This window comes from Neoarius graeffei, chromosome 8 (assembly GCF_027579695.1).
Source record: "Neoarius graeffei isolate fNeoGra1 chromosome 8, fNeoGra1.pri, whole genome shotgun sequence".
Classification (NCBI taxonomy): Eukaryota; Metazoa; Chordata; class Actinopteri; order Siluriformes; family Ariidae; genus Neoarius; species Neoarius graeffei.
Window position 1 is genome coordinate 86,734,250 of NC_083576.1, and position 16,471 is coordinate 86,750,720.

The window sequence follows — 16,471 nt, forward strand, 5'->3', positions numbered from 1 at the left end:
GAGATGAAGGCATGTATTAGTTTTTCCAAATCATGTTTTGACATAAGTCCTCTTAGTTTGGAAATGTTTTTTAGGTGATAAAATGCCGTTTTAGTGATTGCTTTCATGTGACTGTCAAAGTTTAGCTCGCTGTCAATGAAAACACCAAGATTTTTAACCATTTCTTTAGTTTTAATCCCTTTTGTGTCAAGAATAGTGGTAATCCTGAGTCTTTCATCTTTTTTTCCAAATAGAATTATTTCTGTTTTATCTGTGTTCAGCTGAAGAAAATTTTGTGACATCCAGCTATTGATTTGATCGATACACTGGTAGAGACATTCAAGGGGGGCATAATCATTTGGTGATAGAGCAAAATAAATTTGGGTATCATCTGCATAGCAGTGATACAAAATTGAATTTTTATTGATAATTTGCCCAAGTGGGAGCATATAAAGGTTGAAAAGTAATGGTCCAAGAATCGACCCCTGGGGGACACCACAGGTCAAGGGCATTGACGTTGAGGAACAATTTCCCAGGGTAACAAAGAAGCTTCTATCTTTTAAGTATGATTTTAACCAATTGATAACTTTACCAGTCAATCCAACCCAGTGTTCAAGTCGATATAGCAGTATCAACAGTATCAACAGTATCAAAAGCTGCACTGAGGTCCAGTAATACCAGGACCGATGTTTTGCCTGCATCAGTATTAAGACGTATGTCATTTATAACTTTAATCAGCGCTGTTTCAGTGCTATGATTGGCACGAAATCCTGACTGAAAATTATCAAAACGGCTGTTTGATATCAAGAAGGCAGTTAATTGATTGAAGACAATTTTTTCCAGGATTTTCCCGATGAATGGTAGATTTGATATTGGCCTGTAATTATTTAACACTGAAGGATCCAGATTATTTTTTTTAAGAAGGGGCTTTACAACAGCTTTTTTTAGGGACACAGGAACAACACCAGTCTCCAAGGATGTATTAATAATTTGAAGCACATCTGTAATTATAAGATGAAGAACAGACTTAAAACAGTACAGTACAGTAATTCCACTTCACACTTGATGCATCCGCATCACACCGTGTCATCGATTGATTCTTCTTCTTCTTTTGGCTGCTCCCGATTAGGGGTTGCCACAGTGGAGCTTTCGTCTCCATTGCTCCCTGTCTTCTGCATCCTTCTCTACCACACCTGCCACTTTCATGTCCTCTCTCACCACATGCATGTATCTCCTCTTTGGCCTTCCTCGTTTTCGTTTGCCTGGCAGCTCCATCCTCAACATTCTCCTTCCAACATGCTCTGCATCTCTTCTCAGGATGTGCCCATACCATCTCAGTCTCATCTCTCTTAGCTTCATTCCCAAGCTCTCCACATGTGCTGTCCCTCTGATGTGCTCGTTCCTTATCCTGTCCAACGTCACTCCCATCGCAAACCTTAACATCCTCAACTCTGCCACCTCCGACTTTGCCTCCTGTCTCTTCGTTAAGGGTACGGTCTCCAATCCATACATCACAGCTGGTCTCACTACTGTCTTATACATCTTACCTTTCACTTTTTTGCTGGGACTTTCCGATCACAAATGACTCCCAAAATCCTTCTCCAGCTGCTCCAGCCTGCCTGCGCTCTCTTTCTCACCTCACTATCGCAGCCCCCATTTTCCTGCACAGTTGACCCCAGGTACTTGAATTCACCAACTTTCTTTATGTCTACTCCTTGCATCTCCACTACACTCTCATCCCCATTCTCATTGATGCACATGTATTCTGTTTTGCTCCTGCTCACCTTCATTCCTCTTCATTCCAATGCATCCCTCCATCTCTCCAAACCCAACTCAACCTCCTTTTTACTTTCACCACATATCACAATATCATCCGCAAACATCATGTTCCATGGTGACTCTTGCCTCACTTTGTCCGTCAAGCGATCTATCACTATGGAAAACAAGAAAGGACTCAAAGTAGATCCTTGAAGAAGTCCCACCTTCACCTTGAACCATTCAGTCATTCCAACTGCACACCTCACTGCTGTTTCACTGTTCTCATACATGTCTTGCACCACTTTGATATACTTCTCGTTCACTCCACTCTTTCTCATACAATACCATAAATCATCTCTCGGCACTCTATCGTATGCCTTCTCCAGGTCTACAAACACACAATGTAGCTTTCTCTGGCCTTCCCTGTACTTCTCCATTAACATCCGTCCATTATCTCTAACCGCTTATCCTGTCCTACAGGGTCACAGGCAAGTTGGAGCCTATCCCAGCTGACTATGGGCGAGAGGTGGGGTACACTCTGGACAAGTCGCCAGGTTATCGCAGGGCTGACAAATAGAGACAAACAACCATTCATGGTCAATTTAGAGCCACCAATTAACCTAACCTGCACGTCTTTGGACTGTGGGGGAAACCGGAGGAAACTCCACACAGAAAGGCCCTCACCGGCTGCTGGGCTTGAACCCAGGACCTTCTTGCTGTGAGGCGACAGTGCTACCCACTACAGCACCTTCTCCATTAAAGCAAAAATTGCATCCGACGTGCTCTTCCTTGGCATAAACCCGTACGGCTGTTCACAGATTGCTACCTCTCTTCTCAATCTCGCCTCCAATACCCGTTCCCATAACTTCATGGTGTGCCTCATCGATTTTATCCCTCTGTAATTACCGCAGCTCTGTACATCTGGGTACAGCATACCCAGCTCTGTCGTCCTCGATTGATTATTTTCCTTAAAGTGCCATTCCACCATTGGATGTATTCTTTGGCATAAAATACAATATATTTTATGACAACATGACTAGACAGAGAAATCTTTTAGCTTCAAAATGATATATCAAACATAATTTTTTGACAACGACAAGTATATTAATTTTGCGACCAAAGTCACCTACCCTTTTAATTTCCGCGCGGTAGTGAAACGTGATGTCATCGGCAGGTTCCCCTACTTGTGTACCACGTGTTGGTCTATTTTTAGACCAGGAAACCCCCAAAGTGAGAGAGTCATTTCTTCTCGTATATGGGGGCCAAAAAAATTGCGAAAAATTTTGAGTTAATCTTTCAGTTAGCTAGATTTATTGGTATTAGCTAGATTTATTGGTATTATTTTTATCACGTTCTATCCGCCATTGCTGATAATATGTGCCATGTCACACGTCACGTGGTACACAAGAAGGGGAACCTGCCGATGACATCACGCGCGGAAATTAAAAGGGTAGGTGACTTTGGTCGCAAAATTAATATACTTGTCGTTGTCAAAAAATTATGTTTGATATATCATTTTGAAGCTAAAAGATTTCTCTGTCTAGTCATGTTGTCATAAAATATATTGTATTTTATGCCAAAAAATACATCCAATGGTGGAATGGCACTTTAAAATATATATAGATATAATCCTGACATGGTGGCACGGTGGTGTAGTGGTTAGCGCTGTCGCCTCACAGCAAGAAGGTCCGGGTTCGAGCCCCGTGGCCGGCGAGGGCCTTTCTGTGTGGAGTTTGCATGTTCTCCCCGTGTCCGCGTGGGTTTCCTCCGGGTGCTCCGGTTTCCCCCACAGTCCAAAGACATGCAGGTTAGGTTAACTGGTGACTCTAAATTGAGCGTAGGTGTGAGTGTGAATGGTTGTCTGTGTCTATGTGTCAGCCCTGTGATGACCTGGCGACTTGTCCAGGGTGTACCCCGCCTTTCGCTCGTAGCCAGCTGGGATAGGCTCCAGCTTGCCTGCGACCCTGTAGGACAGGATAAAGCGGCTACAGATAATGAGATGAGATGAGATGAGATGAGATGAGATGAGACATATCCTGGTCAGAAAGGAAGACGCCATTTTGTTGTGATAATTTGATCCTATGAGTTGAGGACAGTGAAAACTGCTGTATTTTTTAAACATTACACTCATTTTCCTTCTTGTTTTTAGTTTTGCTTTTAACAGTGTACGTTTTGGTAATCATTTTGAGGAGGATTTATGGGAAATACGGTGTATAAGTGTGTGTGTGTGTGTGTGTGTGTGTAAGGGCGTAAAATGATTAATAGTTCATTTCTTTTTCCTGTGTGTGCGCGCGCGCGCTCTGTCTCTGTAGCTTTCCTAAGTTTTACGACGTTTTATGGTTACTGCATTTCTTCATATAATAAATTAATCCACTTAAAACATTATTATAAGTTACTAAATGACACTCCTTAACTTTTGTTTGTTTGTAACTGCTACTGCTGCTAACTTGGAATCATCAGCCATATCGTTTAACCGTCAGAACGAGCCCTTTGTTCTGATTGGCTCTTACGAGTGCCAATCATGAGCTCGCTGCTCGAAGGCCGCGTCCTGATTGGTGCACGGAGGTGCACGCGGGCTTTGAGAGACGCTATTGGGTGAAAAATGTAGGTTAGTGGCCCGACGGAAGGAGAAAAGTAGGTCAGCAAGCGCTGTGTTTATGTCACAGTTCCTCCCTGTGAGCTACAGTGCGAGCGGATTCAGCGACTTTAATGGAATATAATATAATTTAAAATAATATAATATAATGTGATGCTGTTGAACGCCTCGGGTGAGTTGATGATGTGGTTATTGTGTGTTGAAATGGTGTGGCAGTGTGAGGGCTGTGGGTTTTTCAGTAGCAGGAGGAGCGACAGTGACATTTCTGTGGTCAGTGTTCCCTCAGAGTTCACACCGAACCGCTTCCTCACTGAGATTCTGGGTTTATTCTGGGTTTGGACGGAGACGAACAGCTGGTTTTCCTCACTGAGTGTGAGTGAGTGAGAGACACTTTTACTGCAGTGATTAAGCTCCTGGAGATTCAGGGTTTTATTTTATAAAGAGGTGAAATGAACACTGTGGGGCTCCTCCATCTCTCTCTCTGCTGTGGGCTCAGTCAGAACATATCCACTATTTATTTTACTAAGATTATCAGTTTAAGACAACAAAATAATCATCTATAAATAATAAGTAATACAGGATGATTCACTGAGGTCATGGTTTATTATTATTATTATTATTATTATTATTATTATTATAGGTAATCATATGGGGCTGAGTAAGGATTAATTTCATGAGTGATTTAGGAAAATTTTCAAAACTTTGAAATCACAAATGAAATTGATCCTTAATTTTACTCGGCCCCATACGATTACTTGTTTATAATATATCTGGCCAAATTCATACTTCGGAAGCCATTCAAAAATTTGTACTTTTTTTTTTTTTTGGTATTTTCATTTCCACTTGCAGCTTTCAATTGTTTTATCATTTCTTTGTCAAATATAGCGAAACGCGGCATTGCTGAGTCAGCAGAGTCGGCCATTTTGTTGACACAAATTTAATTTTTGTAACCGTAACCAAGCAACGAACTAGCCAATAGCATTTCAGAAATACAGCCATGTGTTAAGGGGGAAAAAAAAACCCCTCCTTGATTGGTCAATCAGAATTGAACAATTTGGCCATTATTATTATTATTATTATTATTATTATTATTATTATTATTAACAACACACTAGTGGAGGAAAAAACCTCTTGACACAGATTTGACTGACTGATATTTATTTTGTGACTTTATTTGTTTAAAAAAATTCCACAAGTTTTTTTTTTTTCTTTTAGAAATGTTTTTGAACCCAAAAGTTTTTTTTTTTCTCTTTGCAAAAATTGACACTTTTCTTCCCCTAAGAAGTTATTGTAGACACACATTTTACACTTTTTTTTTTTCCCCATTAATTTTTTAAGTTTGTTTTATTTTTAAAATTTGTTCTTGACCAAATAGTTTATGGTTTTTGAAATTTGTTCGACACAATTTTTTTTCTTTGAGAATTTTTTTTTCCCCAAAAACAAACACCACCCCCCCCCACCCCCCCACCCCCCCAAAAAAAAAAAAATTCCAAAAATTTACCTTTTTCCCCCCGGAAGTTGTTCAAGATATTAAAAAAAAAGGACTGTTTTCAGGACAAAAAAAGAATTTTTAAAAAATTTTCATTACAAAAATTGACCTTTTTATTGTTTGCAAAAAAGTTTTTGACCAAAAATGTTTGTTCTGAAAATTGTTTTTGACCAAAAAAAACCGCTGAACAATTTAAAAAAAGTTTTTCAAAATTTGTTCAATACAAAAAATTTACCATTTATTTTTTTTTAATTGACCAAAAATGTTTTTCACAATTTATTTGATCAAAAAATTAATCTTATTTATTTTAAATGCAGGAAGTTGTTCAAGATGATAAATTTACACTGTTTTCCAGGACAAATATTTAATTTATTTTTTTTGTTCTTGACAAATCAACTTTTTTTTTCCAAAATGAGTTTTTGACCCCAAGAAACACTTTTTTTTTTTTTTAATTTTTTTTCAAAATTTATTTCATACAAAAATCCCCCCCCCCCCCCCCCCCCCCCAAAAAAAAAGTTGTTTTTGACAATGGATGTTTTTTTTTTTTTTTAATGGCAAAATTTATTCCTGTGTGTGAAACAATTTGTTACTTGTGGTGTTAAACAGAAAAAAATGCATTTAATTGTTTACTTAAAATTAAATTGTTCATAAATTATTTCATTTTTTTTTAAGGAAATAAAATGAATGTGTAAGTTAATGACGGAGAGAGTTCAAGGCAAAAGTTTTCATCCCCAGACTTGTTTTAAATCGGGGGGGGGAATAAATTTAAGTCAGTTTCTTTACAATTAATGAAAGATGGAAAAAATTAACCTGGAAATCTTGCACAACAGTCGGCCTAAAAAAAACTTAAAGTTGTACCATGATGGAATAAACCGCACAGCAAATGTTACTGGTATATTTTAGATTTTATTTTTCTCATTAACACACATTAGTTGCTTAATTGTGTTTTTTTCCATTTTGATCGTGAAAAGCTGTTTACTGAATTCGCTGTATTCGTGTTTATCAAATTTCATGATAACTTGATTGTGATATTTTTTGATCGATCTTGCCTACCATTTTGTTAAACGTCGATCCGAATCGCCCTTGTTCTAAGGGTGTACAAACTTTTGCACTCGAGCGTTGTGTTGCTGTGTGTAGGTGTTTTAGTAAGAACGCATGTGGAGTTTTCTGTGCTGGAAATGTGTATACGTCCGAGTGTGTGTTCATGAAGGGGGTTAAAATATAATGGCTCCTGGTAGATCAGTAAAGGTTTAAAAGTCTGTTTGGTCACGGGTTTTAATGGTTTAATGCGAGACGTGATGTTTTGTCCTAACGTGGTGATAAAATTGTGTCGTCATGGTGACCTCGTGGTGCTAAACGTTGGTTTAAAGGATTTCAGTGATATTAAATCCATATAATAAAAGATACGAGGAGTCGCAGCTGGGGGTTTTGTTGTTGTTGATGGATCTTACAGAACGTGCTGTGATTTAAATGTGACGGTGTATTAAATGTGTAACTACCGTGAGTGTGAGTGAGTGATGCAGTACTGGCTCAAAGGAACACGATGTTCCTGAGCCCATGTGCGCTAAAAAGGTGTAGCCAAGAGAGAGAGAACGGGGAAAACACACACATACGTCCTCTGTTTTGTTCTGTAGCAAGGCTAAAGTCACTCACTCGTTACAGAAACCTGTAGCTACCAACCAGCATCATGTAGAGCTGTTTGTTAATCTCCTGTAGACTTATCTCTGTGTTTAAAAAAAAAAAAAATCCATGAACTACTAGACCTAAAGGTGATTTTTATTTACTGTCTAATAAAGCACTTGAAAAGGAAGGAAGGGAAATTGTAATTTTTTTTTTTTTACAATTTTATTTTGTATACGTAAAAACTTGACATTGGATTTGCCTTTTTTTTTTTTTTTTTAAATGGGCGGGAGGATATATCATGAAAATTTGTGTCACAGTGCACTTATCACGATATCAATATTAGTCATATCGTCCAGCCCGAGTACCACTACAGCAAAGAATGAAAGGTACTGTGTAGTACCCTTATTCCTGAGAATGGTTTTTATTATACATGATTATTTAAAAATAAAAAATCTATCAATTTAAAATAATTTTATTTGTGTATTGTATATCCAATAAATTATTTTAAATATTTTATTTTTAAAGTGTAATTATTATACATAATATTGAAGCTATTTTAAAAATATTCTTTAATAGTGTATATTTATTGTATATGGGTCTGTCTCAGAAACTGGGTGCTGTGGGGGTCCCCCACTAAATATACCATCAATAAACTATACGGTTTTGAATGGTGATGTTGGTTTTAATTTGAAATAAAATGATGAAAGACATAATACAGATAAAACTAAATCTTTGATGCGAATACTCTATTCAGAATTTGGCAAAAATTCTGCAGATTTGTGGAAAAATGGCGGCTTGATCTGGGACATGATAAATGGTTGACTACATCGCATTCCCTTAAAAAGGTTGTAGTCCACTGAAAAGTCTACAGTTATCACTAATTGTATTTTAAGTTGTAACTTTATGCACCTAAGGATTGGTGCACTCACAGAATAATCATAACCGTAATAAAACATCATGCAAAATATTTCATCACCGTTGTAACTCCATTTTCCGCAAACCCAAAACCAATACGATCGTGTGTTTTGATCTAAACGGAAAGCCTCAGGGTCAAGGTCACGACCTCACCAAAAGTAGGAACTTAAAATCACTACGCCGTATAAAAATGTAGTTATAAATCTGCGATTTTGTTTTTAAAATGAAAGCTGAAAGTTAGGTATAGAATGTTTTTCTTACAGAATATGTTACGATGGTAGCTGGTCTTGTATGAATTTCTGAGCTATAAAATGAGTTGTGGTCTATTTTTTACCGTAGCGTGTTATTTGTGTGCGGGGAAGGACACGCATTAACAATTTGCATGTGTAGAGTGGAATTTTCTATTCCAACAGTTAGAAGTTGATCGTGCTTCCATTTGCGGTCTTTCTGTTACGCGGGTGATCTGTTCGGGCGTTATCACTGAAAAGGTGAGTTTTGACAGTTTTATTTTGTTTTAGTCTTGCAGTATAAGGCAATAGAATGTTTCTTTTTCATCTTACTTTTCATATTTCGTAGTGTTTGCGTATTTTTGGCCAATATTTTGCAACCATGGTCAATTTAGATCGAACTTTTGATAGAATCTATGGCCAGTCGTTTTGCCCCGCCCCCCGTTCCGTCCGGTGCGGTAGTGATGTCCCGTTGTTTGCGCGCCGCAGCAGAGACCCGCGCGACCTTCAGCCAGTACAGTCGCTGTTCTTTTACCACCGCCGTTATTCTCATCTTTCCGGTGTGTTCTTGATTTTTCCATTGTGTCCTATTTCGCCATATCAAATACCCAAAATGTATCATATTATTCATATTTAAGTGAATAATCAATTCAGTCATCATAACCTGGCATTTTTAACCCAAGCAATCAAAAAGAGGAAATTTATTTGATATTTTCACTCATCTGTGAAGGCGGGGCTTTAATTCTTCATGATGGAGTTATTTTATATAGAAATCAATTTTACAAAAGCATTTGAATTGTAATCAAAATTTTCCACAGTGGAGGCCAGATAAAGCAAGATGCTATCTTTATTCTTATTAAACATGACGAAAGAAACATTGAGTGTTAGGTAAATGCAAAAAAAAAGTAAAATTTAGAAAATTTATTTTTTGACCATAATGTCCCAAATGAGAGACCAGTTTCTGAGACGGACTCATAAAATCATGTACAAACATTTTAAAAATAAATTAATATATGCGTATTATTGGTGTGTGTGTGTACAATAATTTATTTATAATTTTTAAAAAATTGTGTATGTTTCAACATTGTATAATCTTAAATTATAATGCTTTTAAAATAGTGTGTATATTTATTGTATTATATAATGTACATTTTTAAATTATAATTTTTCAAAAATAGTGTGGACATTTATTGTGTATTTACAATATTTTTTAAATTAAATTTCATAATTAATTAATTAAAACCACACGGGGCTGTACAGAAGGAAGCCCGAGCCGCTAAAGGTAGCCTGTCACCCCGGAGCCGTCCGCGCGCCTCCAGCTGATCAGTGTCTAACGATGCTCCCTCCAGTGGGTCGGACTCGTTCCTCTTCCTGTGCAGCCCCATGTGTTTTAAAGCCTTTATTAAAGTGCGCAGACTTATTACAGCGTTATCCACTAGCAGCAGAATCTCGCCGTGTCTCAACCCAATCGTGAAACGGAACCGGATTAACTCGAGTCTCCTGTAAATGAGCCGTATTACCCAGTTTATTCTCCGCACACACCTCGTTCACACCACAGATTCAAACAGGAGTTCATTTATCACGTTACAACGTGAAAATATTGTTACGACGAGATGCGTTTCACGTTATTAAGTATGACGCTGATTTTTATTCACGTCTTTAAAATCTCTGATTCGAAGCCGGTTCATGTTCGCGAGTCTCCTTATAGGTCGTGAGGACGAGTGAAATGTTGGCTACGAACGTTTTTCTCATTAACATTTCCTGTGTAAATGTTCCTGCGAGTGACCTTTTTTTTTTTTTTTTTTTTTTGTACGAATCCCCGAGTTTGTATCAAAACTCAGTCGCACTGCCATTATTTCCTCCTCTGTGCAGTACACTTGGATAATAAGGTGGGGTTTTGGACTCGAGTCAGAGACACACCTGCATCTGTGTGAAGAATGTGGACGTGTTGATGACGAAAAACTACTCAACCTGCTCGTTCACATCTTCATTACACGACGACACGATTCCTCTCAGATCGAGCTGCTTATTGTTGAAGTGGAAGTGAACAGCGTGACACTTCTAACGCCACGGAAGCTTCGTGTCGCAGCGATATGAGTAATGACACGACATCACTGTCGTGTCTCGATCTGTGAAAACGAGTGTAAAGAAAGCTGACTTTTTTTTCGTCAATGTTGAAAATGTTGCACTGGTGTTAAACACTTGGTTTCTCTCGTTCACTTTTTACCGCTTAACATTACTCAGTTTCAGACTCTCTTTGGTTCAGGGGCCACATACAGCCCATCTGATCTCAAGTGGGCCGGACCAGTAAAATAATTGCAAAATAACCTTTGTCGACTTAATCTTTAGCATTGTTTTTTCAGTAGGCTATGCTTTATGCTTCAGCCTACATAATCACTGATCACAAGGGATCTAGATTATTACACATTTATTCACAGAGAGGCCAATGGATTTGAAATAAAATGCATTTCACTCTCAAACAACTGGTTTATTTTTATACAGTTGAGTGAATACATTTTTACATCTGACAACCTGAACCAACTCCCCACACTAACGTTGGCAAAGGCAGATTGCTTTTCAGGGCACACGACTTCTGCAGCCTTCAGCGTGCATTTTTTCACAAGTTCACCATCAGAAAATGGCTTGGATGCTTGCACCAACTCGTTTTCAGTAAGGTAGCTAGCTTTCACTGCTCCATCACTGACCTCACGGCTGCGAGTAAATGCAGACTGCTGTTTCTTCAGACCAGCTAACAATTCATTTATCTTCTCTTTTCTTAATTGTCCAGACAAATTGTGAAATTTCTCTTTATGACGAGTCTCATAGAGGTGCCGAATATTATATTCTTTGAACACTGCAACCTGTTGATTACACACCAAGCACACTGGTTTTGTATTCACCTCTGTGAATAAATAATACTCAGTCCATTTTTCCTGGAAAACTCTGCACTCTACGTCAACTTTTCTTCTTTTTGACAAAGACATTTTGGTAATGGGCGTATCACTCTTGATAATTTTGATAGCAACTTAATAGTGGTGAGGCAAGACTGCCATTCATGGAGTCAGACAGCATATCTGGGCACGTTGCTAAAATCTGCCGTTTATTTCCTGATCTCTTATGTCAGTGCTGCTTTTTTTTTTTGGCTGCCCCTAGCGGCTGAATTGAGCATTTCGGTTATTTCTTTAAAAATTCATAAGTTGTCACAGGAATGGGCTAGAGATTAACTTTTTTTTTTTTGACATCCTTAGAAATTTTTTCTCTACAAGTCTGGGGCCGGATTAAACCATCTAGCGGGCCGTATGTTTGACGCCCCTGGCCTATTCAGTTTTTAGCTGTGTTGAATTTAGTTCGTTTGGTCCACGGCAGGCATTGCTTATCCGCGCGATATTCATGAGACTTGTGCGAGACTTCGAAATGTGAAGCGTCAGCCAGGTGTCAGTGCCGCCATTTTGAAAACTGTTTTCCAAAAGAAATATTGCACAAAAACGAGTTTAAATGACAATTACTGCCTACTTTTTTCAAACTGTTTTGATAGCAATCAGGAAAAACAAAGCTTCCGGCTTGAATACGTCAGCATTCGAAAGAGGGCGCGTGCATCTTTTGACAACGTTGGCAGATGTTGGTCACTTTGATTTCCACTGTACGTTTTACTTCCGTCCTACGATGTCTCGCACAGGTCTCAACGAATCTCGTTTACGGCCGTTGCTTTGACATACGGACTGATATTACAGAGCATAATTCAAACACTCATAACTTGCTATAGCAGCGACAGAATAGCGATCAAACATGCATTCCGATATTTAATAAAATGAGAAATAGAATTTTGATAAAATGTTGCCTTCAGTTCTCCTTTAAATGCACTAAAAATTATAATTTAAGGTTTCTGCTTTTATTGCAGGAATCTGTAGAAGATTTTGATAATTACAGTGATTTTGTAAAGTTCTGGTTAATGAATAAACTAAATTTAAACTGTGTTATAACATATTAAGTTAGTAAATAAAATGTGTTAAATGCCTAATAAAATATAATTCACACTTAAAATTTATGCCCTCTTTCATTTCGTTTTAAGGCTCAATTGCAGCCCCAGAAGTCACCAGATTGCACCAAAAAAACAATTAAAAAAAATAAATTATGAAATTTTCAAAACTTCTCCTCACCTTCCCAATCCTGACTAAGCCCCTGGAGTGTGTTTTTATATATATATATATATATATATATATAAAAATTTATTTATTTTTTAAAAAACAAACAAAACCCCTGCCGGTTTCCCTAATTTTCAGTTTTGATTCATTCGGGAGGCAATAAATAAGTGCATCAATTTTTTTTTTTTAAGTTTATTTAAAATGCAGTGCTATTCTTTCTCAGTTTATGAAAGTGAAATGCATTTTATTTCAAATCCATTGGCCTCTCTGTGAATAAATGTGTAATAATCTAGATCCCTTGTGATTATGTAGGCTGAAGCATAAAGCATAGCCTACTGAAAAAACAATGCTAAAGATTGAGTCGACAAAGGTTATTTTGCAATTATTTTACTGGTCCGGCCCACTTGAGATCAGATGGGCTGTATGTGGCCCCTGAACCAAAATGAGTTTGACACCCCTGGAATAGGCTGATAAGTATAATATTTAATTGCAATTAGTTGCTAACATGAGTCACGGTATCTTGTGTTGTCTTCTGCTTATCTGGGTCGCGGAGGCAGCAGTCTGAGCATGGAAGCCCAAACTTCCCTTTCCCCAGACACCTCGGCCAGCTCCTCGGGAAGAACGCAGAGGCGCTCCCAGGCCAGCCGAGAGACATAGTCCCTCCAGTGTGTCCTGGGTCTTCCCCAGGGCCTCCTCCCAGGGGGACATGCCTGGAACACCTCCCCAGGGAGGTGTCCAGGAGGCATCCGAAAGAGATGCCCGAGCCACCTCAGCTGATTCCTCTTGATGTGGAGGAGCAGTGGCTCTACTCCGAGCTCCTCCCGAGTGACTCTGCTTCTCACCCTATCTCTAAGGGAGTCCCCAGCCACCCTGCAAAGGAAACTCATTTCTGCCGCTTGTATCCGCGATCTTGTTCTTTCGGTCATTACCCAAAGCTCATGACCATAGGTGAGAGTCGGAACGTAGATCGACCGGTAAATCGAGAGCTTCGCCTTTTGGCTCAGCTCCTTCACCACGACGGACCGGTAAAGCGACCGCATCACTGCAGAGGCCGCACCGATCTGCCTGTCGATCTCGCGCTCTATCCTTCCCTCACTCGTGAACAAGATCCTGAGATACTTAAACTCCTCCACTTGAGGCAGGACTTCTCCACCAACCTGGAGAGGGCAAGCCACCCTTTTTTGGTCGAGAACCATGGCCTCTGACTTGGCGGTGCTGATTCTCATCCCAGCTGCTTCACATTTGACTGCAAACCGCCCCAGTGCATGCTGAAGGTCCTGGTTTGAAGAAGCCAACAGGACGACATCATCTGCGAAAAGCAGAGATGAAATCCTGTGGTTCCCAAACAGGATTCCTTCTGGCCCCTGGCTGTGCCTAGAAATTCTGTCCATGAAGATTATGAACAGAACCGGTGACAAAGGGCAGCCCTGCCAGAGTCCAACATGCACTGGGAACAGGTCTGACTTACTGCCGGCAATGCGAACCAGACTCCTGCTCCGTTCGTACAGGGACCGGACAGCCCTTAGCAAAGAGCCCCGAACCCCATATTCCCGAAGCATCCCCCACAGAATACCACGAGGGACACAGTCGAATGCCTTCTCCAAATCCACAAAGCACATGTGGACTGGTTGGGCAAACTCCCATGAACCCTCAAGCACCCTATGAAGGGTATAGAGCTGGGCCAGTGTTCCGTGACCAGGACGAAAACCGCATTGTTCCTCCTGGATCCGAGGTTCAACTATTGGCCAAATTCTCCTCTCCAGTACCCTGGAGTAAACCTTCCTTGGGAGGCTGAGAAGTGTGATTTTTTTTTTTTTTTTTTTTTCCCCCCCTATAATTGGAGCACATTCTCCGGTTCCCTTTCTTAAAAAGAGGGACCACCACCCCAGTCTGCCACTCCAGAGGCACTGTCCCCGACTGCCACGCGATGTTGCAGAGGCGTGTCAGCCAAGACAGCCCCACAACATCCAGAGACTTGAGATACTTGAGGCGGATCTCATCCACCCCTGGTGCCTTGCCACCGAGGAGCTTGCTAACCACCTCAGTGACTTTGGCTTGGGTAATGGACGAATCCACCTCTGAGTCATCAGCCTCCGCTTCCTTAATGGAAGACGTGACAGTGGGATTGAGGAGATCCTCGAAGTATTCCTTACACTGCCTGACAATGTCCCCAGTCAAGGTCAACAGTTCCCCACCCGCACTGTAAACAGTGTTGGCAGAGTACTGCTTCCCCCTCCTGAGGCGCCGGACGGTTTGCCAGAATTTCTTCGAGGCCGACCGATAGTCCTCCTCCATGGCCTCACCGAACTCCTCCCAGTTCTGAGTTTTTGCTTCCCGAGCTGTGGCACGCCTGGCCTGCCGATATCCATCAGCTGCCTCAGGAGTCCCGGAGGCCAACATGGCCCGATAGGACTCCTTCAGCTTGACGGCGTCCCTTACTTCCACTGGGTTCGGGGATTGCCACCACGACAGGCACCGGAGACCTTGCGGCCACAGCTCCGAACAGCCGCGTCGACAATGGAGGCAGAGAACATGGTCCACTCAGACTCAATGTCCCCCTGCCTCCCTCGGAAGCTGGGAGAAGCTCTCCCGGAGGTGGGAGTTAAAGACCTCCCCGACAGAGTGCTCGGCCAGACGTTCCCAGCAGACCCTCACCATACGTTTGGGCCTGCCAGGTCTGTCCGGCTTCCTCCTCTGCCAGCGGATCCAACTCACCACCAGGTGGTGATCAGTTGACAGCTCAGCCCCTCTCTTCACCTGAGTGTCCAAGACATAGGGCTGGAGATCAGATGAAACGACAAAGTCGATCATCGACCTCCAACCTAAGGTGTCCTGGTGCCACGCGCACTTATGGACACCCCTATGCTCGAACATGGTGTTCGTTATGGACAAACCGTGACTAGCACAGAAGTCCAATAACAAAACACCACTTGGGTTCAGATCAGGGAGGCCGTTCCTCCCAGTCACGCCCTTCCAGGTGTCACTGTCATCGCCCATGTGAGCGTTGAAGTCCCCTAGTAGAACAATGGAGTCCCCAGTCTGAGCACCTCTCAGTACCTCTCCCAGGGACTCCAAGAAGGCCGGATACTCTATACTGCTATTCGGCCTGTAGGCACAAATGGCAAGAGCCCTCTCCCTGATCCTAAGGCGCAGAGAGGTGACCCTCTTGTTCACTGGGGTAAACTCTAACACATGGCGGCTGAGCTGGGGAGCTATAAGCAAGCCCACACCAGCCCGCTGCCGTTCACCATGGGCGACTCCAGAGAAGTGGAGAGTCCAGCCCTTCTCGAGGAGCTGGGTTCCGGAGCCCAAGCTGTGCGTGGAGGTGAGCCCGACTATCTCTAGCCGGTACTGCTCAACCTCCCGCACAAGCTCAGGCCCCCCCCCCCCCCCCCCCCCAAGCGAAGTGACATTCCATGTCCCAACAGCTAGCCGCTGTGTTCGGGGGATCAGGTCATCAAGGCCCCTGCCTTTGACTGCCGCCCAATCCACACTGCACCAGCCCCCTACGGCTACCTCTGTGGGTGGTGAACCCACAGGAGGTCGGGCCCACGTCACCGCTTCGGGCTGAGCCCGGCCGGGCCCCATGGGCAAAGGCCCGGCCACAAAGCGCTCGCATACGAGCCCCAACCCTGGGTCTGGCTCCAGGGTGGGGCCCCGGCTGCGCCATACCGGGCGACATCACGGTCCTTGATTGTTATCCATAAGGGGTTTTGGTGAACTGCTGTTTAGTCTGGCCTGT

At 41.6% G+C, this 16,471-nt stretch overlaps 1 protein-coding gene across 1 annotated transcript in view; it reads left to right on the forward strand.

Moving 5' to 3' along the window:
* Positions 1-4,348: 4,348 nt before the first annotated feature.
* The window catches only part of bmal1a (basic helix-loop-helix ARNT like 1a), a 40,249-nt gene continuing 28,126 nt past the window's right edge, over positions 4,349-16,471 (forward strand). Inside the window, exon 1 of the mRNA XM_060928428.1 lies at positions 4,349-4,505. Within this exon, the coding sequence (XP_060784411.1) occupies positions 4,487-4,505 (19 nt within the window). The 5' untranslated portion in view covers positions 4,349-4,486. The remainder of the gene's footprint in view (positions 4,506-16,471) is intronic.